At 34.3% G+C, this 24056-nt stretch overlaps 1 protein-coding gene across 17 annotated transcripts in view; it reads left to right on the top strand.

Moving 5' to 3' along the window:
• Positions 1 to 24056, top strand: part of AKAP9 (A-kinase anchoring protein 9) — a 206743-nt gene that overhangs the window by 94946 nt on the left and 87741 nt on the right. For 13 of the 17 annotated variants that reach the window (XM_077164310.1, XM_077116955.1, XM_077140571.1 and 10 more), the window contains exons 17-22: positions 14517 to 14876; positions 16155 to 16379; positions 17418 to 17558; positions 18031 to 18134; positions 18894 to 18989; positions 20761 to 20966. In XM_077164310.1, the coding sequence (XP_077020425.1) occupies positions 14517 to 14876; positions 16155 to 16379; positions 17418 to 17558; positions 18031 to 18134; positions 18894 to 18989; positions 20761 to 20966 (1132 nt within the window). The remainder of the gene's footprint in view (positions 1 to 14516; positions 14877 to 16154; positions 16380 to 17417; positions 17559 to 18030; positions 18135 to 18893; positions 18990 to 20760; positions 20967 to 24056) is intronic. The other 4 variants (XM_077123075.1, XM_077146910.1, XM_077128881.1 and 1 more) reach the window with 2 other exon arrangements.

Here is a 24056-nt window from a genome sequence, read left to right as displayed (position 1 = left end):
GTTTTCACCTGCCATGCTGGAGACTCAGGTTCAGTTCCCGGTGCCTGCCCATGCCAAAAAAAGAGAGAGAGAGAAAAAAATAAGGACAAAAAATGAATAAATAATAAGGAGAGATGAGGCCCATGGGATGTTTGGGATATTCTTTTTTATTTTTACTTTTAATCTTATTTTTTGGACTAATGAAAATGTTCGAAAATTGTGGTGATGAATACACAACTGTATGATACTGTGAATCATTGATTGTACACTTTGGGTGATTATATGGTATGTTAATATATATCGCAATAAAATTACATTAAAAAAAAGAAATCAGAGAAGACTTAAATAAATGGAAAGACATTCCAGTTCATGGATTGGAAGCCTAAATAGCATTAAGATGTCAATAATACCCAAATCAATTCATAGATACAGTGCAATGCCAATCAGATTTCCAACAACTGTCTTTGCAGAAATGGAAAAACTAAGTCATCACATTTATATGAGAGTAATGGGCATTAAAATAGCTAAAGCCATCTTAAAAAAGAAGTCTGAAGTTGGAGGTCTCCAACTTCCTGATCTTAAAACTTATTACAAAGCCACAATAATCAGAACAGCATGGTACTGGCACAGGGTGGATATATATACCAATGGAATCTAATTGAGAGTTCAGAAACCAGCTGTCACATTTTTGGTAACTGGTTTTCTACAACGCGGAAAAGAACATTCGATTACAAAAGAGCATTCTCTTCAACAAATGTTGCTAGGAAAACTGATCTCCATTTGCAAAAAAAGAAGGAATACCCCTATTCCACACCATATACAAAAATCAATTCAAAATGAATCAAAGACCTTTCAGAGCTAGAACTACCAACTTCCTATGAAAAAATGTAGGGAAGCATTTTCAGTAGGCAACAGTTTCTTAAGGTTTACATCCAAAGCACAAGCAGCAAAAAAAAAAAAATCAGATAAATTTAAAGTTTCCTACCTCAAAGCCCTTTATCATGAAAGTAAAACAATAACCTACACAATGGGGGGAAATATTTGGGAACCGCATTCTAATAAAGGTTTACTATTCAGAATATATAAATAAATCCATCGACTTCGACAAAAAGTCAAAGAAGCCAGTTAAAAACTGGGCAAAAGCCTTGAGTTGAATTGGCCAGAGAACACCACTAGCTGTCAGGGAGATGCAAATCAAATTATAATATCATACCATTTCAAACCCATTAGAATGGCTGTTACTAAAAATTGGAAAATATTTGGTGAAGAGGATGCAGAGAAATAGTAACACTCATTCGTTGCTGGCAGGAGTGTGAAATTGTGAAACCATTGTGGAAGACGGTTTGGTGGTTCCTCAGAAAACTGAATATACAACTACCTTGTGACCTGGCAATCCACTGCGAGATATTACCCAAAAGTATTGAATGCAGGGACTTGAAGAGATACTTGCACACCGATGTTCAGAGCAACATTTTTCACAATTGCCAGAAAAGGAAAGCAATCCCAGTGTCCATCAGCTACACTACAAGAAATATAGTGGTAGCTAAAGGGTGATATAGGGGTTCAAGTAGTAGGATTTTCATGTTGCTCTTTTGTTTTTGCTTAAGGTGAGTTATATTACATTATATTTGTGCTAATAGAAATGGTGTAAGAGAGAGGGAAAATGCTTATATGGGACAGAGGAGTGGTTGCTGGAGCAATGTCCTTGAGTAGATGAGGGGGGATGGGATCCAATGGAAAGATTGCCATTAGATGGGAGCTGGGCAGTTTAATTCATAATAACAAGAAAGAGGGCAGAGAATATTTGTTTCATGAGTCACTTGTTTTCAGATGTGATCATTGGAGGCTGTAGAAGCTCTGCTTTCATAGTGAAATAAGAAGCAGGGTCAATACTTGAGATTGAGAAAGAAAGAGGAGGTGTTTGAGCTTTCAGGGAGAAAGAACTGTTAAGGAGAAGGAATGAGAAATGGATTGGACTAAGGAAATTTAGTAGGATTGTACAGTATTACTAAGCAACCATTTAAGGGTAGTGATTTTAAATATAAATGAAACTAGTCAGTTTGTTTTATCTTTTTTTTTCTTCACAGTTAAGTTCAGCTACACAGGTAGAGCCACACAATAGGCCGAGTGTTCATTTTAAACAGAGGTATTTGTTGAAAATATAGTGAAGGCAGAGGAGAGACTAATAAGGCAGTTGAGTGTGTTTTTCTTTAAAATTTCCATCTTCCCCATACAAATTGCTTCAAATTTCAAGTTCCTTCTGCAGTTTCTTTACTTTTGTTTCGGAATTTTCAGCTAGCTGATTTTTATATGTTGTGCAGTTTTTAGTTGTAAAAGTGACAGAGAAAGGCTATAGTGGGCTTATTTTATGCTGGCCTTAAGTCTTTGTGTCTTGCATTTTCTTATCCCACAATTTAAATGCAATTATGATTGCTTTATACCATCAGTGTTTGGATTTATCCACACATTTACCAAAAAAAAAAATTTTTTATGATCCATGATTTTTGCATCTCAGTCCTAGAATCATTTTCCTGCTTTTTGAAGGGCATCCTTTAGAATTTCTTTTACTGATGGTCTATTAGAAGTAAACTCTGTTTAACTGGTCTTTATATAATGTCTTTACTTAGCTTTTAGTTCGTGAAAGATAGTTTTGCTAACCATTTAAATATGGGTTGACAGTTATTTTTATATTAGAACTTTGAAGAAAACACTCCACTGTTTTCTGGCTGCTTTCGTTTCTGCTGAGAAAATACTCATACTAGTTGTTCCTTTACAGGTAATGCATACATTCCCTTACAGGTAATACGTTTAAGATCATTTTGCTTTTGGTGTTCTCTTTATTTCTTCTTAAAGTTCATTAGGCTTCTTGAATCTGAGGAGTGGTGTCTTCCCTCAGTTTTGTAAAATTCTCAGCCTTTGTCTCATGAAATATTTCCTTTCACTATTTTCTGTTGTTTGTTCTTGAAACTCTGATTAGATATTTGTTATTCACTTCATCAGTGTTTTTATTAGAGATGTTGTGAGTTTATGAAGCAATCATGCTTGAGATACAGGATTCCTGTGCAACATCAAACCACGAACATCTTGCACTGGTGTGAAAAATTTGTTACCGTTAATGATAAGACTTTTTGAAAGTAAATCTGGTTTTTATTTAGCAGTAGTAACCTTTGTTAAGATTGATGAAAGATTATTGAAATAGTGCTATCGTCTATTATTTACATTAGATATTTCTTCCCCCATATACCACCCCATTTTTCCCACCTTTTATTAATATTGTACATTTATTATAATTCATGAAAGAACATTCTTATATTGTACTACTGACTATAGTCTGTCATATGGTTCACTGTATGACAGAGTCCTGTATTTTCTTTTAATACTAATAAATACATCCTGAACTTTCCTCTTAGTTACATTCACCTATACAGTTCAGTGCTATTGATTACACTCACAGTGATGTGCTACTGTCACCACCCTCCATTTCCAATCTTTACCGTCAGCTTAAGTTGAAATTATGTACAAGTTAGCATCAATTCCCCATTATCTAAACCCAGTTTATCTCCTGGTAACCTATATCCTAGATTCTAACTCAATGAGTTTGCTTACTATAATTAATTCATAATGCTGAGATCATTCGATATTTGTCCTTTTGTGTTTGGCTTATTTCATTCAGCGTAATGTTCCCAAGGTTCATCCATGTTGCATGCATCAAGACTGCATTCCTTCTTACAGTTGAATAATATCCCATCATATGTATATACCACATTTTGTTTACCCATTCATCAGTGAAAGGACACTTGGGTTGCTTCATGTGTTTGGCAGTTGTGAATACTGCTGTTATGAACATTGGTGTGCAAATATCTGTTTGAGTCCTGCTTTCAGTTCTTCTGGGTATTTATCTAGTAGGGCTGGCCAGATCATATGGTAGTTTTATACTTAGCTTCCTGAGGAATTGCCAGACTCTTTCACAACAGCTAGACCATTTTACATTTCCATCAGCATAAATGAGTTCCTGTTTCTCCACATCCTCTCCAGTAAGTGTAGTTCTCTGTTATTTTAATAGTGGCCAATTTAGAGGGATGAAATGATATATCATTGTGATTTTGATTCACATTGTCTTAACAGCTAGTGATGTTGAGCATCTTTTTATAGGCTTTTTAGCCATTTGTATTTCCTCTTTGGACAAATGTCTAGTCATGTCTTTGGCCCATTTTTGTAATTGGGTTGTGTCATGGTTAGGGACAGGTGTCAACTTGGCCAAGTTGTGGTACCTGTTCATCTGATTGGGCAAGCGCTGGCCTGTCTGTTGCAATGAGGACATTTCATAGGATTAGGTCATGATCACGTTAGCTACATCCACAGCTGATTCCATTTGTAATCAGCCAAAGGGGAGTGTCTTCTGCAATTAGTGATGCTAAATGCAATCATGGGAAGCCTTTTAAGGAGGACTCAGAGGAGACAGGTTGCATTCCTGCTTTGGCTGGTGAGCCTCTCCTGTGGAGTTCATCCAGGCCATCCATTGGAGTCATCGGCTTCGGAGCCTACCCTGTGGATTTTAGACTCTGCGTTTCTACGGTCACGTGAGACACTTTCATAAATTTTATATTTGCAAGTGTTCCCTGTTGATTCTGTTTCTCTAGAGAACCCTAACTAATACAGGTTGTTTATCTTTATATTATGGAGTTTTAGAATTTCTTTATATATTCTGAACATTAAACCTTTATTGGACATGTGGTTTTCAAATATTTTCTACTGTTGAGTATGTCATCATTTATATTCATGGTAAAGCCTTTGTTATGCAAAAGTTTTTAATTTTCAAGAGGTTCTATTCCTAGTTTTTCTTTCATTACTTGTGCTTTGGTGTGAAGTCTGAGAAGCCTTTACCTACCACAAGACCTGAAGATACTTCCTATGTTTTTTTCAAAGAGTTTTATAGTCCTGCATGTTATATTTAGAAATCTGATCCATTTTGAGTTTATTTTTGTATAGGGTGTAAAGTGGGTTCCTTTCTTGTTATTTTGGATATGGAGATCTAGCTCTCCAGGCATCATTTGTTGAAGACAGTGTCCCTTCCCAGTTAGATGGGATTGGAATGAATTTGGCAGTCTTGCCAAAAATCAGTTGACCAACAAATATTGGATGGTCTCTTTTAGAAAATACTTATAAGAAAATTTGGGCCTTGATTGTAAGCTCTGATAGCAGTCACATTTATTCCTGAGTTTTAAGTTTTATTTCTAGATTCTGAAATGCTGTACTGTATAGGTATAACCTGATATTTCCTTGGAACTTTGGGCACCTGTGTGACACCCAAGACTCAGAGTTGAAGTTTTTGCAGCTCTGGGAGTCACCGTTGCTACATACAACAACTGTTAAAGAAATTGAAAAAGAGATCAGGCTTCAATTTAGAGATAAGAATGGAGCTGATCTGGTTGCGACTAAGGTAAATCAGAATACAAGGTAAAGGACCACAGTGTCTGTATTTTAGAACTTCACCTACTGTATGAGACCAAAAGAAGAAAGCTTTTTGTCGAAGACTGTAGTTTCTGTAGTACACAGTCTAATTTAACCTGTCTGGATAGTTCGTTTAAACAACCCAAACACATGGAGCCCAGAATGGGAACGACACCTTATAATTCTGTATAGCTTAAGGTAATACCTGGATCCATCCCAGAGAATGTTGGGCAGATAATTGAAAAGTATTGGTGAAGTCCCTTGGGGGACTGAAGGAAAAATATGGAACTATTAAACTTTATATGGAGAACCCCAAATACTCTCAAATACTAGGTACTGCCAAATCAATAGGCCAAGTCCTTCATCTTGAGACTGGCTCTTATGAAACTTAATTCTGTAGCAGCGAAGTTAAATGTACCTTTAATTACTCCCAAGAGTTACTTCCAGAGAATCTCTCTCTCTACCCCCACCTCCACGCCTGCCCAACTGTACAAGGAAATTCATTACCCTCCCCTCTACCTGGTACATGATTTCCAGGGCTGTGAGTCTCCTTGGCAGTGTGGAATATGACTCCCAGGGATGAGCCTGGCCCTGGCACCGAGAGATTAACAATACCTTTTTGACTAAAATGGGGAACAGAAATGTAACAAAATAAGGTATCAATGACTGAAAGAGTTCATATGGCGTTGAAGAGGCTATTTTGGAGGCTACTTTTATGCAAGCTTCAGCTAGATATTGCTAAATTGCCAAGGTTTGCCAAACCCCAACTAGCATTACTGTTAACCCTAAAGAACACCAGGGCTCTATCTGAGATCCTACATAAGTTGCACATACTAAGTTTACTTTTCAGAAACCTAAAACCTTCAGATGCGTCCTTGGCCATGTAAGTCCTAAACCCAGAGGTGCCAGTCTCTCAAAGAACATCAGCCAGTTCCATCCCCTATCCCACATTGTTGACACCCCTTTTAAACAAGAAAAAAGTTAGAATGGGCATAACTCAGCTACCCCCTAAAGATTGAGAGAAGGATCAAAAGAAGAGAAGTTATGACAGAGAAGTTAGGGTTTAGCCAATGAATATGATTACTGAATCATTATATTGATATTTCTCTTTAGTCTCCACTGTCTTGGAGCAGTTAGAAGAAAAAACCTAAAATTGTGGAACCATTAATCTATACCAAACTTTGAAGTCTGCTCTATAACTAAATGTTAAAATGTACTTTGAAATTTATTGCTTTTTGGTTTATATGTTATATTTCACAATAAAAGAATGTTTTTTAAAAATTGGTTGACATATATGTGGAGGTCTGTATCTGAACTCCATGCTGTTTTGACCACTGTAGCTTTGTGCTGTTCTTTAAAGTCAGGTTGTGTGAGACTTCCAACCCTGTTCTTCTTTCTCAAGATGTTTTGATTATTTGGGGCCCCTTACCTTTCTGAATAAATGTAATAATTGACTATTTCTAAGAAATTGATTCTGCTAATTTCTAAGAAATTAATTCTATTTCTTCAAAGTGGATGTTTTACCTTTGGTTGGGATTATGCTTAATCTGTAAATCAATTTGAGTAGAATTAACATCTTAACAATATTTATTCTTCCAAGCCATGAACGTGGAATATCCTTCCATTTATTTAAGTCTTCTTTGACTTCTTTTAGCAGGTTTTTTTTTGTTTTTTGTAGTTTTCTGTGTACAAGTCCTTCACATCCTCAGTTAAATTTATTTCTTGATATTTGATTCTTTTAGTTACTAGATTCTTCGTTTTCATTCAGTGAAAACTACAAAACATTGCTGAAATGAGTTTTTTCCCTTGATTTCCTCCTCAGATTTCTCATTACTAGTGTATAGCAACACTACCGATTTTTACTTGTTAATCTTGTATCCTGCAACTTTGCTGAATGCATTTATTAACTCTCGTAGTTTTGTTGTAGACTTTTCAGGTCTTCCAGTGTAAAGGATCCTGTCATCTGCAAATAGTGAATGTTTTACTTCTCCTGGTCCAATTTGGATGCCTTTTATTTATTTTTCTTGCCTAACTACTCTGACTAGAATGTCTCGTACAGTGTTGAATAACATTGGTAAGAGTGGGCATCCTTGTCTTGTTCTTATCTTAGAGGGAGAGGTTTCATTCTTTCACCATTGAGTACATTGTTAACTGTGGGTTTTTCATATATGCCTTTTATTGTGTTGAGAAAGTTTTTTTCTATTCCTGTTTTTCTAAGTGGTTTAACAAAAGAAAGGATGCTGGAGTTTGTCAAATGCCTTTCCTGTGTGAATCAAAATGATCACATAATTTTTCCTCTTCAGATTGCTTGTAAGATGTATTGCATTAATTGACTTTCTTGTTTTGAACCGCCCTTGTGTGCCTGGGATAAAACCCACCTGCTCATGGCATATAATTCTTTTAATGTGGTATTGGATTCATTTTGCAAGTATTTTGTTAAATATTTTTGTTTCTGTATTCACAAGAGAGATTGGTCTATAATTTTCTTTTCTTGTACTGTCTGCTTTTTTAGGTTGATGTTGGCCTCATAGAATGAATTGGGTAGTGCTTCCTTTTCAGTTTTTTGGAAAAGTTTGAGCATGATTGATGAAATTAATTATTCTTAGAATCATTGGTGGAATTCACCTGTGAAGCCATCTGTCCTGGGCCTTTCCTTTTTCAGAAGTTTTTGATGATTGATTTAATTTCTTTTATTTGTAATTGTTCTGTTGAGGTCTTCTGTTTTTTGTAGAGTGGGTTGCTAATGTATTTTTAGGAATTTGTCCATTTCATCTAAGTTGTCTTATTTTTTGCATATAGTTGTTCATAGTATCCTCTGATGATTCTATTTTTGTGGCATCAGTAGTAATGTCCCCCTTCTCATTTCTGATTATATTTATTTGCATCTTCCTCTCTTTTTCCTTATCCTTCTAGATAGGGTTCTTTTTATTTTACTGTTCTTCTCAAAGAATTTTTTGGTTTTGTTAATTCTCTGTTTTTTTAATTCTCAGTTATTTATTTCTACTCTAATCTTTGTTATTTCTTAACTTATACTTGCTTAGAGATTAGAATGCTGTTCTTTTTCTAGTTCCTCCAGGTTATGCAGTTAGGTCTTTGATTTTAGTTCTTTTTTAACATAAGTATTTAGGTCTATAAATTTCCTGTCTGCAGGCTTTCACTTCATCCCATAAGTTTTGATATGTTGTATTCTCATTTTCATTCATCTCAAGATTATTTACTGATTTCTCTTTCAATTTCTTCTTTGTCCCACTGATTGTCTAAGAGTTTGTTGTTTAACATCCATATATTTACAGTTTTCCAGTTCTCTGGCTGCTATTCATCTTCATTTCATTGTATTCCTCTCTCCTGCCTTTTCCTTTCTGCCTGTAGTGCTCCTTTTAACATTTCTTGCAGAGTTGATCTCTTAGTCACAAATTCTCTCAGTGACTGTTGAAAGTATTTTAATCTCCCCCTCATTTTTGAAGGACAGTTTTGCTGGGTATAGAATTCTTGGTTGGCAGTTTTTCTCTTTCAGAATCTTAAATATATCACATCACTGCTTTCTTGCTTCCATGGTTTCTGCTGGGAAACCCACACATGATCTTATTGAGCTTCCCTTGTGTGTGACAGATTGCCTTTCGCTTGTTACTTTTAAAAATACTCTCTTTGTCTTTGACATTTGACAATCTGGATTAGTAAGTGTCTTGGAGTAATTCTATTTGGATCTATTCTGTTTGGGGTATGCTGTACTTCTTGGATCTATAATTTTAGGCCTTTCGTACAAGATGGGAAATTTTCAGTGATACTTTTGTCCAGTAGTCTTTCTGTCCCTTCTCCCTTCCCTTCTCCTTCTGAGACACCCACAACACATATACTTGTGCACTTCATGTTGTCTTTCAATTCCCTAAGACACTGCTCATATTTTTCCATTCTTTCCCCTTGTATTTGGTGTGTTAAATTTCACATATCCAGTCCTCTAGTTCAATCATCCTCTCTTTTGCCTCCTCAAATCTGTTGTTGTAGGTGTCCATTGTTGTTGGGTTTTTTTGTGTGTGTGTGTTTTCTTTTGTGGCTTTCATTCCCATAAGTTCTGTGATTTGTTTTTTCAGATTTCAGAGTTCTTTTTGTTAACCCCAATGTCTTCTTTATATCCTCCCTCAACTCGTTGATTTTGATGAGTTTGAACATCCTGAATTAGTTGTTTCAACTCCTGTGTCTCATTCAAAGTGTTGATTTGTTCCTCTGACTGGGCTGTATCTTCAGTTTTCCTAGTATGACTTGTTTTTTTTTTTTTTTTTTTTTGCTGATGTCTGGGCATTTGATTTCCTTAATTTATTTATTCTGGAGGGTTTTTTTCATTCTTTTATGTGGGGTTTTCTTGCCAGTTGGCTTTGATCCCTACCTGTTCTTTGACATTCAGTTCAACTTATTCTAGACAGCTAGCATAGGTTCTGTTTAACTGACCAGAATTTTCAGTTCTTATTTTTCTGTTTCTTGCCCTGCCAAATGGAGCCTTTTCTTTTTTGAGAAGGGTCTCCTCAGACATTATAGATCCCAGTCAGATTTTCATAGACCAGACAGGCCAACATCTCAGGAGGAAAGAGTAGCAAGCATGTGTTTTCCCTGAGTGTGAGACCCAGCAGATTATTAGACTTTCCTATGGAGCCTCTAGACTCTGTGCTTTTCATGTCCTGCCCAGCATGTCTGCCCATTGTCTACCAATGGCTCCCTACCATGTAAGGTAATGAGGTACCTTTAATTTCAACACTCCCCCTGCCAGTGCATGGTTGTGACAGTGGTGAGGTAGCAGGATGGCTTTGATTGCTTTTTTTTTGCAGTCCCTGGGGCCTGAATTCCTTGAGGTAGGCATTCCACTTGAGCTGGGTCTGCCCCCTTTTCTTGGGGAAGTTACACCCTTTAGGGAATTAACCCCTTTCACCTGACTGATTACTTTATTTCTCAGGGGAGCTTTAGTTCCACCCTTGCCTGGGGCATGCTGGAGCCTGAAAGTGCTTCCAGTTCTATCTAATGAGTTTTTTAAGGATTTTTAAAAAAAAACAAAGAAGCCTTTTCAGAGCCAGACCCTGGCTCCCCTGTTTGTCATTCAGAAGCTTGATTTGGTACATGATTCTGTGTATCTCCAGATTTTTTATGTGCCCCCTTTTCTTGGGGTCCAGCCCTTTTCCAATATTTTATACTGTCCAACTCAAAAAGCCTTTTGTTTGTTTTTTGCCTCACCCCCTCTCTGTCACTGCAAAAACTTATTGTCCCTTTAGTGCTTATTCCAGGTTTATCTGTGTTCCAGACCTGCTTTTAGTAGTTAGAATTTGTTAATTAATTCCACAGTTGGAGCTTGGTTGAGCTAAGCCTTTGCTGCTAGTAAAGTCTGTTTCCTTTCCCTTCGGGGAACCAGCCTGCCATGCACCAGCCTCTGCGGTTTGGGGTCTTACAGTTCTACATGTGATCTTAGCCATTCCACCTGGTCCAGACTGGTGTATGCTGTGTGTTCGGTCACTGATGTTCCCCCAGCAGTTGTTCTGTACCATTCTTGGCTATTTACTATCTTCTCTGGAGGACTAACTAAATTCCACACCTTACTCTGCCGCCATCTTGCCCTGCCTCCTCTCCCATCATTATTGCTGGTGTTTGCCTCATGTATTTTGGGGCACCATAGTTAGGTGCATATATATTTATGATTGTTATTTTTCCATGGGGAATTGCCCCTTTTATTAATATATAGTGTCCTTCTTTGTCTCTTGTAACAGTTTGGCATTTAAAGTCTATGTTGTCTGATAGTAGTATACCTAGCCAGCTCTTTTGTGGTATTGTTTACATGAAATATCTTTTTTCCAGGCTTTCACTTTCATCCTATTTGTGTCTTTAAGTCTAAGGTGAATCTCTTATAAACAGCATATAGTTGGACTGTGCTTTTTTATCTATCCTTCCAATCCATGTCTTTTGTTTGAGGGAGTTTAATCCATGAACACTCAATATTACTACTTTCAAAGTAGTACTTACTTCAGTCATTATATTTGGTTTTTATATATCATACCTTTTTTGGATGTCTCTTTTTCCCCTTTTAGTTACCCGTAATGATAATCTTCATTTCTTTACTCTATGCAAGCCTCTTTCTCCTGTCTTTTCCTTTCTGCCTGCAAAACTCCCTTTATTGTTTCTTATAGGGTAAGCCTATTGTTGACGAACTTTCTCAGCTTCTGTTTATCTGTGAATATCGTAAAGTCTTTCCCATTTTTCAAGGACAGTTTTGCTGGATAAAAAATTCTTGGCTGGCAGTTTTTCTCTTTAGTATCTTAAATATATCATATCACTACCTTCTCACCTCCATGGTTTCTGATGAGAATTCAACACTTAGTCTTATTAAACATTACTTTTATGTGATGGATTGCTTTTCTTTTGCTGCTTTCAGAATTCTCTCTTTAGCTTTAGTATTTGACATTCTGATTTGTATGTGTAACAGAGTTATGTCTATTCTTTGTGGAGTATATTGCATTTCTTGGGCATGTATATTTATGTCTTTTATAAGAGTTTGCAATTTTTTTGCCATTATTTCCTCAGATGTTCTTTCAGCCTTTTTCCCCTGCTCTTCTCCTTCTGGGACACCCAGGACACATATGTTGGTGCACTTTATGCTGTCATTCAGAACCCTGAGCCCCTACTTAATTTTCTCCATTCTTTTATCTATTCATTCTTCTTTGTCTGTGATTTCAGTTGTCCTGTCTTTCAGTTTGCTGATTCTTTCTTCTGCTTGTTTCGTCTGTTCATGCCTCTAGAGTATTTTTAATCTCTTGTATTATACATTGCATCCCCATGATTCCTTTTGTTTCTTTTTGTACTTTCAGATTCTCCTTTATGCTCCCACAGTACATTCTTAATTTACTTTATCTCTTTAGCCTTATTTTCCTTCATCTCCTTTAATTGATTTATGAGATTTGTTTAAACAACTTTGATTAATGTTACAATTTTTTGTGTCTCTTGGTAAATTTTCATTTGTTTTCTTGACTGGGTCCTATCTTCCTATTTCTTAGCATGGCTTGTAATGTTTTGTTCCTGTCTAGGCATCTGATTATCTTGATGAATTCACTCTGAATGTCAGTTTCCCCCTCTTGCTAGGGTTTTATTGTTGATTGGCTATATGTTAAAGTTCTTCTTTGCCACTTGGTTCAATTTATTCTAGACCTTTGAAATAGTCTGTGCTTGCCTAATGAAATTTTTTAGCTCTTCTTAATCTGCTTCGTGCCTTCTATATGTGATTCTCTTTAAGTTTTCGGTCTTTATGTAATTGTTTCACCTCCAGGAAAGAGCTTCCTTTCCTCTGTTCCTTTTCTGGGAATCTTGATCTGTTCTGTTTGTTTTTGTTTTGCCTCTGTTATATTTTTCCTATTTAGCTGTTTTGCCTGGACAACAAATACTGGGTCAAGGGTCACCATCAGGAGTATCCTCTCAAGTCAGTGTCTGCCAGCCATAACAGAGCCAGAGACCTACAAAGGGGACTTGCTCCATAGTGCCCTGGTGGTAGGGATCAGGAAGGATACCAAAAGCCTCTTTGATGACACCCTGAAGCTGTGCTTTCCTGGCCTGCCCAGCTGGTAGCACCCTTCAACAAACTGTTCCCTGCTGCCCTAAGAAAGCATTGTGTATTTAAATCACCCACTGTCATGGATGTGGTTGAAACAAGGGCTGCCACTGCCTTTATCTGGGCAGGTTGAAACAGCATCTCAGAGCTCAGACCCAGTGATCTGAATTTGCTAATCATAAGCTGTGATCAGTGCTCAGCCATGCTCACCCCTGTTCTTGGCAGAGAGGATTTTTGTGTCCCTTTCTGACACGAGCAGCCAGCCAGGAACTGGATCCCAAGGCGGGCCCACTGAGCAAGTGTGGAATGAGCACCAGTATCTACAGTGGGAGCTATTCTCTGTTCTTTACAGTAGTTCGTTACCCTCTTCCTCCTGCTCCTCCTTCGATGCTTCCCATCAATAGTATTTTTATTGAAGCTAAAGCTGGACTCCATTTAGCAAGTAGAGAACATAGCATCTGGGAGGAAGGAGGCTGGCAGAAAGCAAGTGCAGATCAGAACCTTAGATGGGTTCATGTCTATAACCTGTCTAGATAGGAAATCAATGCAAAAGCCAATTTATACAGCCTGGACCAACAGGGAAACTGATAGCAGAAGGCTTAGTTTCAGTAGGCCTGAAGATTTCTAACCCCAAACATGCTTTATCTAGGCAGCCAGGCTTTCCTGATTGCAAATTATCTGTGGAAAGGAACTTGAAATAGAATTATTGGTACAGTTAGTTCTTAAAAGTTTAGGAACTTCTCAGTTTCTAAGTACCTGTGCTTAGGTAGGACTTAAGTAAGCAGGGATTTGGGATCATAGCTACAGTGAAAAGTCAGATTGGATTAGACTAAATTGTATAATCATATTTACCAATCATACAAATCAAACTTTCCACTTCTGGGAATTCATCGTAAGAAAATAAAAGGTATAGTTACAAAATATTTATCATAGTGTTGTTTAATAAGAATGGAGTCAGTCTAAATGTCTAATAAAAAATAGAACATATTTTTAACACATTTATATGTATTATATGAAACTTTAAATCCTTTGAAAATTGAAAACTCATAGAAATATTTTTGAAAAAAATATTTACTATAATCTCTAAAAGCAGATTGCAGTAGTAGAATATTATCTCATTATTGTAGGAAAAAGTTTATATATGTGTCTATTTGTATATGAAGAAGAGGAATAAGATTTAGAAAAGTATTGAAGTGTTAATAGTGAACTTTTTTGAAAGAAGAAAATATAAGGGCATTTCTTTTCTTTCTAATTTCTTTACTGAACATTTATAGTCTTTTAGTAATAAAAAGCTATTTTTTATTTTAAAAGGCAGGCAGTAAAAATAATTACTCATAGGATTCGTTCTACATAGAGAATCTTTTTCTCTGTATCACTTTTTCATAGCATTTCCTTTTGTTTAAATCTCTGAGGACATGCTTTTTTCTAATTCCCATCAGAGTGGTAGCTTGCTTTTTTAATTCTTGATAGTATTTGTATATATAATCCTTTTTTGTTTGTTTTATTTCCTTAGGTTATTGTGTCAATGAGCATAGCGTTTGCTCAACAAACTGAACTATCTAGAATATCTGGGGGGAAAGTAGACATGACATCATCAAAACAAGCACATACTCTGCATCAGCAGGAAGAACAACATATTTTAAATAAAATGAAATTATCACAGAGTCAAATTGGTTTTCAGACTTTTGAGGCAATGGACATGAAATGTAAAGAAGAATTTAAGCCTCTTAGTAAAGAGTTAGGAGAAGATGGAAAGGAAATTCTGTTATCAAATGATGATAATCTTGATGATATACTGGAATCAAAGGATCATGAACTGACTATTTCAGAAGAAATGTTCTCTAAAGATAAAACATTTATAATCAGAGAATCTGTAAGTATGCCACCTTGAATATAAAACACTTATGAAAAATTGTAGCCTCCTTTACTCTAAAATTATTAGCAGATCTGTTTCTTAACAGAGGAGAAAAGTATCAAATTCAGCCTTGACTTATGATTCACATTAATGTGTTTTATAAATTGTAAGGTAAATGAATGTGTGACTTAATGTTCGTATTAAACAAAAACCAAGTCTGGTTCATAATATTCTTGTTTGTTTAGTACCAGTGTGCATGATAATATCTCATTGCAAGTTATACCTACATTAATTTTGTTTTAACCAACTCAAAATTAACTGCACTGAAATTTGGCAGTACCTATGAATAAAAGATTTGCTAAATTAAATATGACATTAACATAACAAGGAAATAATTATCTATTTAAGAAGACAATTTAAAGCATTTTACTATCTATATACTAATTCTCTTATTCTTTACTTATCCATTAATGGAATATTCTGTGTCTATACTTGAATTGTATTGCTGCCGTTAACAGAAAGTAATAGATCCTATCTCTTCTAAAATTGTCTACAATCAAAGTTTTGATTAATGATCAGGATAACTTGTGTTTTGTTCAAAGGCATAGTCAATAAAATGTCAACTTCTGTTTATAAAATGCAGAACTTATGAGGTGTTAATGAGGAGCATCTTTAATTTACCCCAACTGTTTAAGGCAGAATGATTCATATATGTAGTTTATCTTCTTAAGTGCCTTAAGAAACCTGTTAGGAGGTAACTTATTGTGTGTATGAAAAACTGAAATATAAAGCTTTTATTTCCACATAAAATGTATTAAAATCATTTCTTATCAGACAGTTTTCATAATACCATGATTATCACTACATAATATAAATAGGTAAAATTTCTCGTTTTATATATTTAATTTAAAAATGTATATTTATTGTTTTATATGTATAATTTTAAAATATAACATTAAAAATGTCAAGAGGAATAACAGAGTTATAGCTTCATTAAGTGTAGCAGAAATCTTGAGTATCTTTATTCTTTTTCCTTAGAATTAAATTACATCTAAACTAACTGATAAATAGCTATTTGCTTTTGGAGATAACATGTATAATAAAAGACTAACTTCATGTTGATTTGGAATAATAATTAAAATAAAAAAATTTTTATAGTTATGTTTTAGTTTAATAATGAAAATTTTAAAATCAGGTACTTCAGAATTGCTTTCATGTTCATTTCAAACTATTGGTACTGACAGATTTCCATAAAATGCATATGGTTGAATTTTTTTTCTTTTTTTACTATTTTAGATTCATGATGAGACTTTAATATCAAGCATGGATGCTTCTAGACAGTTAATGTTAAATGAAGAGCAGTTGGAAGATATGAGGCAGGAACTTGTACGGCAATACCAAGAGCATCAACAGGCAACAGAGCTGTTAAGGCAGGCACACATGCGCCAGATGGAGAGACAACGAGAAGATCAGGAACAGCTGCAAGAAGAAATTAGGAGACTTAATAGACAATTAGCCCAGGTAATCAGTCCTTTATCCCCCTCAATAAAATAGGAATATTCTTTATTTAGCCTTTAAAAAAACTCAGTATTATTTTGCCAGATCTGAATAGACTACAAATACTTAATATCAGGAACAGACTTCAGCAGTACAAAAGCCTTAGATCTTGTTAGGGACTCTTAACGCAACCTTAGAGTGCATTGTCTTCCTACAGTTTTATTTAATTACCTTTTCACAAAAAGTGTCTCAAGTTGATTGTGTTTTTTTCCAATCACTCCATTGACCATTAATGGCAAAAGCACTTTGGCAATTTTGAAATATTTGTGCCAAGGTACTCCTATATGCAGCTGATATCATTGTTTTCCCAAGATTTAGCTTTCTCTGTCTTTAATCTACATTTTAATCATGAATGGAAATCTTCTGAAGTAGTATGTTTCTGGAGCTTTCTCCAGTGAAACATCTCTTCTTGATTTTAGAAATGCAAATTTATATAACATTCTTATTCCTTTTCTTGACTAAATTTGAAAACTTCCTTGGTATTTGGGAGCTGGAGTCTTGTCAATTACTATATATTATATACTTACAAAGTCATTGCAGAAAAGCAAGATATATTTATGTTAAATTTCTTTTAAAAATTACTGAATTTAGTTTTAAAAACTAAAGTTAAAAGATAAGTACTCTTAAAATATATATTATTTAAAATATAAAATAAGAAAATTGAGAAGAAAAAATTCAGAATAAAACATCATTTGGAAAAATTAATTTTGCTTTTCTTCATTGCATTTTGTGAATTCAGACTTCTGAATTTTCAATGCAAAATTGGCAGTAAAAGATATATTAATTGAACTTCCAAATTCCTGAATATTTACACTTCAGTTTCTTTAAGTTTCAAATTTTGCATTGAACTTTATATATGCTTTTAACCCCTTCTGATGGACTATGGATCATAGGTAAAACAGGACCCTTTGGTCCCAAAGGGTTCAAAGAAATCTGCTTGATATTTCTGCCTTTTTCCTCTGTCGCAAACAGTATTCTCTCATGACCTTTTTTCTTATTTAGAGATCCTCAGTAGATAATGAAAACCTGATTTCAGAGAGAGAAAGGGTGCTTTTAGAGGAACTGGAAGCACTAAAGCAGCTGTCTTTAGCTGGAAGAGAGAAGCTGTGTTGTGAGCTGCGCAACAGCAGTACGCAAACACAGGTAGTATGGACTGTGGCTCACCTAGGAGCAGTGAATCAACAGTGCAATAGGATTTGTCTGTCTTTGTTGTTGATGTGAGACGTATTTTACGTAACCTATTTATGATTGTTTACATATAAGGTAGGTGGAGTGCATGTGCCTTACATTCCACATGGGTAACTTCAACTTGACATTGCTATAGCAGCAACTATTGCTCCACCAAGGAGCAACCTAACAAACTTTATTGTAGCACTTTAGCATGCATTGGCTTGAACCTATTAAAATTGTTTTCATCTGTGCACTATAGTGTTTTATCTTTTGCTAATGCTAATCTCATGATAAAATATAGTTAAATATTACTTTAGACACTCTCTGTTTTCCGAACAGAGGTTTTGTTTTGCCCTGTAATAATATAGAAGAATGACATTCTATTTCCAAGATGACAGGTTTTCTTTTTGTCTTGTCCTCTCTGCCTTTACAAAAACTTAAACAGAACGGAAATGAAAACCAAAGGGAAATTGAGGAGCAAACCTTTGAAGAAAAGGAATTGGACGGAAAACCTGAAGATGTGCCTGCTGATATTCTGTTCAGTGAAAGGTATGCAAAATATGTATTTTTTCAGTTGAAAGTGAACTAAAATGATGTTCTGATTTTTTATTTGGCCTTATTTTTATCTTGTACATTTATACAGTCTCAAAAATCATGTACTCTGTATTAAACATGTCCATATATTTATAGTATATAAAGGATTATCAATTTTTGGTCATTAAAATAGAAATTTTAAAAGTCTTTTGTATATACAGTAATTTTGGATTGGAAATACTGATCTTATACATATATCAATAAATGTTAAGGCATTTGGATAGTGAACCTTTCTTGATTGATTTTTCTTAAGTGCCATTTTGTTTGCTAAAAAACACAGTTATAGTTGTGAGTTTATTCTTTCACTGTTTGAATATGCTTTCAGTATAAGATACCTACTAGTTTTTTTATGCTGAGAAAGAAATGCTTTGAATATAAATATTCCATATTTAGCTTCTTTCATCCATTTACTGCATAACAAATGAGAACTTTTCATCCAAATCCCAGTTTCTTAGAGAAATAATCACCTGATGTTAACAAAACTTCTCTTTACTTTGATTTGTAAAGTTTAATATACAAATATAAAATATTAAATGAGAATCATTACCCCACAGTAATATTAAGGATTTTAAGCACAATATTTAAAATTTTGTTTTGTTCAAATGAAAATAATTTATTTAATTTTTAATTAAAACTAATATCTACTAACAATTTCATCCTTTTCCAATTTCTGTGACTGTCACCCTCTTGTGTCCTCCTAACCTCCTTCCTCAGCTTGCATGGAGGAATTTGGCCCCTAAGATTTTGGCTTCCCCATTGGATCATCAGTATGGAACACAGTCAGTATGGAATTCAGACAAGAAAGACAGTGTATGAAAATTAGTTACCATGGCAATATAAAATAAACAATATGTTTATTTTATATTATTTATCTCTAATTGGTATATTTTTTAAATTATCTAGTATTTAATTTTTAGGAATTTTTCTAGTGAGTGCTGATAAAGTAAATACCATATATATTTCTTTTTATAAGCCTACTAATTTTAATTATTTTCCTTAAGTAGAAATAATTTTCAAATTTTCTTAGTCCTGCTTTGGGGTTGAACTAACTACAGAAAAAGTTAAGGGAATAAAACCCATGACTTACTCTAAATTATTTAGTTTTATTTTTAATATCCTTGCTTATGTAAGCAGAGAACTTAATCTAGGTATATAAATAGAACTCTTTCACTTGACAAATACAGAAGGAAAACCTTTCCATTTGTTAACTTGTCTTAAAATAGATGTCATGTGCTTATGAAAACAGATATCCTTTAACCTAAATATTGCTGATCTGCTACAAGATAAAATTGAGACAGTAAAATACTTCAAGACAGAGGACATTTACTACGAAAGTCTCTTATTGCATGTATTAAATATAAATTTTGTGACTGTAACATCTTTGTTGCATTAGACTGTCAGTAAGAGAAAGTTGTTTAGTTATTCAGAAGAATAATCGGTTAATCTACTGAATCACCATTTATAGAAATATATTTCACGACGTTGAAAGATGTACATGTTAAGTTAAAAAAGAAGCTTATAAAACACTGTCCAGAATTATCGCATTTTTGTTTTAAAATGTGTATATTTATGAGAGAATGGGCAGGGAATATAGAAGAATAGGCATTAAAAGGTTAAGAGTGAGTATCTCTAAGTGCTGAGGTATTAGACAAAGGTGGTTAGTAGTTTCAAATTTTTAAGAAATGGAAATGAATTACTTGGGTTTTCAAAAAGAGAGACACCCCATTAATTCTAATTAGATGGAAATAAGAGGTTCTTTCTCCTGGCGCAAATGAACCTGGTTTGTGCAACTTGAGAAATTTCTGTCGTTGGAGCATATTTAATAGAAAATAACCCATAGTATTTTCTCTAGTGTTGACATATGATAAAATTTAACTGTAAACATTTTTATAAAGAGGTATCTACCAACCCAACTTTTTTACTTTTAATTTAGTCATCTAGAACATCACCATTAAGTTGTAAAAATACTACCAAATCTTTTTTTCTTTTCTGGTGGAATTTTTAAATGATAGTTTAAAAATGTATTGCTTGAAAAAATAAATAAATAAAAATTATATTGCTTGACCATAAAAAAAAAATTAAATGTCAGCATATGTGTGTGTTTTGTATGTGGTAAAGCACAAATGATATTATGAATAATGATGAAATATTACCAGTGTATCAAACTTGCCAGTTTGATAAGTTGCATCTTTTATCTACTTGTATCCTACCATAATTCTTAAAACTTAAATTTTGCAATTCCTTAAAGTTTTCTTCTAATCTAGAAACTCTACTAAAATATAGTTATTTGGCTTCTTTCAAATCAATAAAATGCTATACAGCTTTTTTTAATGTCATTGTTCACTGATTGATAAAAAAAATTTCAAAAGAAAACAAATCAGTTTATATTGTATTGTAAAAAATATGAGAAACCAAAAGCACTTCATTGTAGGTGCTAGTGCATATTATTTAATAGAGAGGATCATTTGATACCTATATTTTTCAAATCATATATTTTGTAGTACATGTTTTTGTGGGACAGAAGCAAAGTGTTTGCTTTAAAAAATTAAAACATTTTAATAAATGTTCTTTATCTATCCAGGTATGCACTACAGAAAGCTAATAACAGACTTCTGAAGATCCTCTTAGAAGTTGTAAAGACAACAGCAGCTGTTGAAGAAACAATTGGTCGTCATGTCCTTGGGATTCTTGATAGAACTAGTAAAGGCCAGTCACCTGCCAGCCTAATTTGGAGATCAGAGGCAGAAGCACCTATAAAGTCATGTGTTCATGAGGAACACACAGGAGGTACTTATTTTATATGCTGTTGAAATAAACATCATTAACTTCAACAAATCTTGCTAGGTTCAAGGTACTTTACTATGTGCTGAAAAGACAGAAGAGAGAAAGTGTTTTTTAATAAAAGAACCTCCAAACGCAGTACATTGGAGGCACTCTTCCAAAACACTGTTTGCAAATGGGTGTCTTAGAGTTGTCGTCATCCATATCCAGAGTTGCTGCTGTGCCTACATAAACCCTACGGTTGTTTCATTCCTCCATCAGTAAAAAAAAATTCCACATCATCACCCAGACTGTTATCAGTATCTTAAGTACTGGCAACATCCTGAAACCACCCTACAGACTAAAAGAAAAGATCAGGAATAAAGAGTTTTTAAGAATCAAACACCAATTTCATCTATCTGTTGAGATGGTTAGAAGTCTTCTTCTAAGCCAGGAAACCCAAGGTTTGATCTTATCTTTGGACTATCCTTGCTAAGTCCCTTCTTTATTTTGGAAAATTATTTGAAATGTGACTGAATATGTTTGGATTCAGAGATTAGGTACTGATATGATATAGCCATCTTTTTAGCTCTTTCCTCTTCCTCCAGCTGTGTGGACTGGGCTCTTTTTTTCAGTTTTTACCTTTGTGTTGCTCACTTGCGATCTCTTTTGTTCTTTCGTCTCCTGTTCCTTGTTTGAGAAAGAATCAAGATGTCAGAAGAAGGAATAATTTTATCATATGGAGAAAGACAGGTCTGGACTCGGGTCTGAAGGTTAAGGTCACAGTTCACCATTCCGTATCCAAGCTTTTCTCCCCACTTAGAAGTTGAACTTCTTTAGAAGCATTCTCAAATGCCCAGAGTTTATGCAGATTTTGAGACATTTACGTTCCATGTGGAGCAACCAGGATAAATTATCCCATGTACAGAAGGTTTGCTTAATTGCAGGTTGGCCAGTAGTATGTTTCTAAGTGCAGAGAAAAGCTTGATTTGAATTTTTAAGTGATTTTAAACATTTCAGTTGAGTTCAAAGACAGTTTTAAAAACTGGCTTTTAATAAAATGTAAGCTGAAATAATATTGTATTTTAAACCTTTCAAATTTACTCTTTTCAAACTTTATGGAAGTATTTTTCAAATCAACTTCACTGTTGGTTAAGCTCTCAATTAAGGGCCGTTTCACTTTTGCATATGAATCTTGATGTACTGAAAAGAATAAGTTAATATTTTTTGTTCTTAATGTAAAAAATGTTTATCAAATTACGCTTACTTAAAAGCAATTATCCACCATGCGGGAGACCCGGGTTAGATTCCCAGACCATGCACCTAAAAAACAAACAAACAAAAAATACCCATTATCTCATACACTTGTTTCTCTGACCATGTAGAGAAAGTTTTTGTGGTTCCTCTTGTGAGATGGACTAGGTTGACTCCCGTATCAAAGGACACTCTAAGTGATGTTTTGCATATTGCGAACATTATTTTATGTTTGGCAGTTCTTCTAGATTTTCAGAGTGCTTGCTGACGTATTTGGCAAACAACCTATCTTAAAAGGTAGCAAAGTCACTTTCAGAGCAGTGTTCCCATAGCAATAAAAAGCTATACATAGATTGATAATTTACTCAAACACAGAGGATTATGTTTATGCTCATTTTCTAAGAGAAAGCAGACCTAAAATTACGTCTGACCCATTTCTTGCAGTTGCATCTAAAGCTTCCAATATTAATGAAAGGTTTCTAAGTCCTATTTTAAGCTATCCAGAAATTGAATAGTTTTTCAATTGTAAGCTGTTTTCTCAGTTCACTACTACAGACATATTGAGCAGTTTCTCTGTGCTCTCTGCTTTACAGCAGTTTAGTCTAGTGAAAGAGGCACTGAGATCCCAATTCAAAGATAAAGTCATAGTACTTAATACCACTTTTTATATATTTTTATATATTTGAATTAATTAAGCCTTTTAAAAATTAATTTGACTGTTGACTGATTTTGAAAGATATAAGAAGACAATTTCATTCTCAAGAAATATAGTGTATAAAGAACATTGAAACAGAAATAGAATTTTGCTTGTATTTGCAGCTTTGATTATAATAGGTCTTTACCATTTAATTCCTCAATCTTTATGGTTTTGTATTTAGCAATGATGTGCTCTTCTTACTGATAAAATATGGATTCCCACTAATATCATCGGGGATCTATTTTGCATCTTGAAAGATACACTGAATTGATAGAATTTATAATTTAAAACTCAATTGTCTCGTAAACTTTGAAGAAAATATTTGGCCTAAAATATTGACGTGTTCTATATGTAAGAATATCTTCAGATGTTCCTTCATCATTTTAATGGGATCATTATAGTAAAATCTAAAGCATGCTTTAAAAATAGTTCTTTTATTTCTTGTAATAGAAAAATTAAATCAGTAAAATTAAGAAGCACTTTTTGCTTTTCGGTTTTTATGTATGGGTTTGTGTTGTAAGTGATACTTTGATCTATTTTCAGCTTTCAGGTCTGAACTTGTTTAGATTTTAAACATGTATGGACTTGTCACCACTCTAAATAATAAATAATTTATTTACTAATGTTTACTCCCTCATAACAATAACCCAGTTTATGAAATTGAGGGGAAATTTTCATCCAGTGTGAAATTACTTGAACCTGAGTGAATTTGAGACTGATTCATAAAAAATTAGTTGGAAGAAGGTTTTCTTTAGTTACCCATTAACACTTCAGACTAATCATTTTTTTATGCCTACTTAATATACTTTCTCCTGGATTTTTAGTATTTTTCATAATGACTGCTCTATCATCTAAGCATCATCTGTGCTAGAAATTTAGCCATCTTTTACTTCTTTTCTTCCTCCCTTGATAGATTCATTCTTTTTCAACCCATGCTTTCTCCCAGCCCCCGACCTTATTTCACGCCCTTTTCACCTCTCATCTGGACAATTGAAATAGCCTTGTAACCTCTCTCTTCCCTCTCCAGACCTTCTTCTGCATTGCTACAGTTTGCTTCCTGGTTCAGATTTGATATTATCTTCCTGCTCAAAAAATGATTTATACCCCCCTTTTTATGGTGAAAACTCTAAGGTTCTTTTCAGTTTAAGGCCATTGACAGCTAGGAT

The sequence above is a fragment of the Tamandua tetradactyla genome, chromosome 1 (genome assembly GCF_023851605.1).
Source record: "Tamandua tetradactyla isolate mTamTet1 chromosome 1, mTamTet1.pri, whole genome shotgun sequence".
Taxonomy (NCBI): Eukaryota; Metazoa; Chordata; class Mammalia; order Pilosa; family Myrmecophagidae; genus Tamandua; species Tamandua tetradactyla.
The sequence above is the reverse complement of the archived record's forward strand: the minus strand, read 5'-3'. Positions and strand labels throughout refer to the sequence as shown.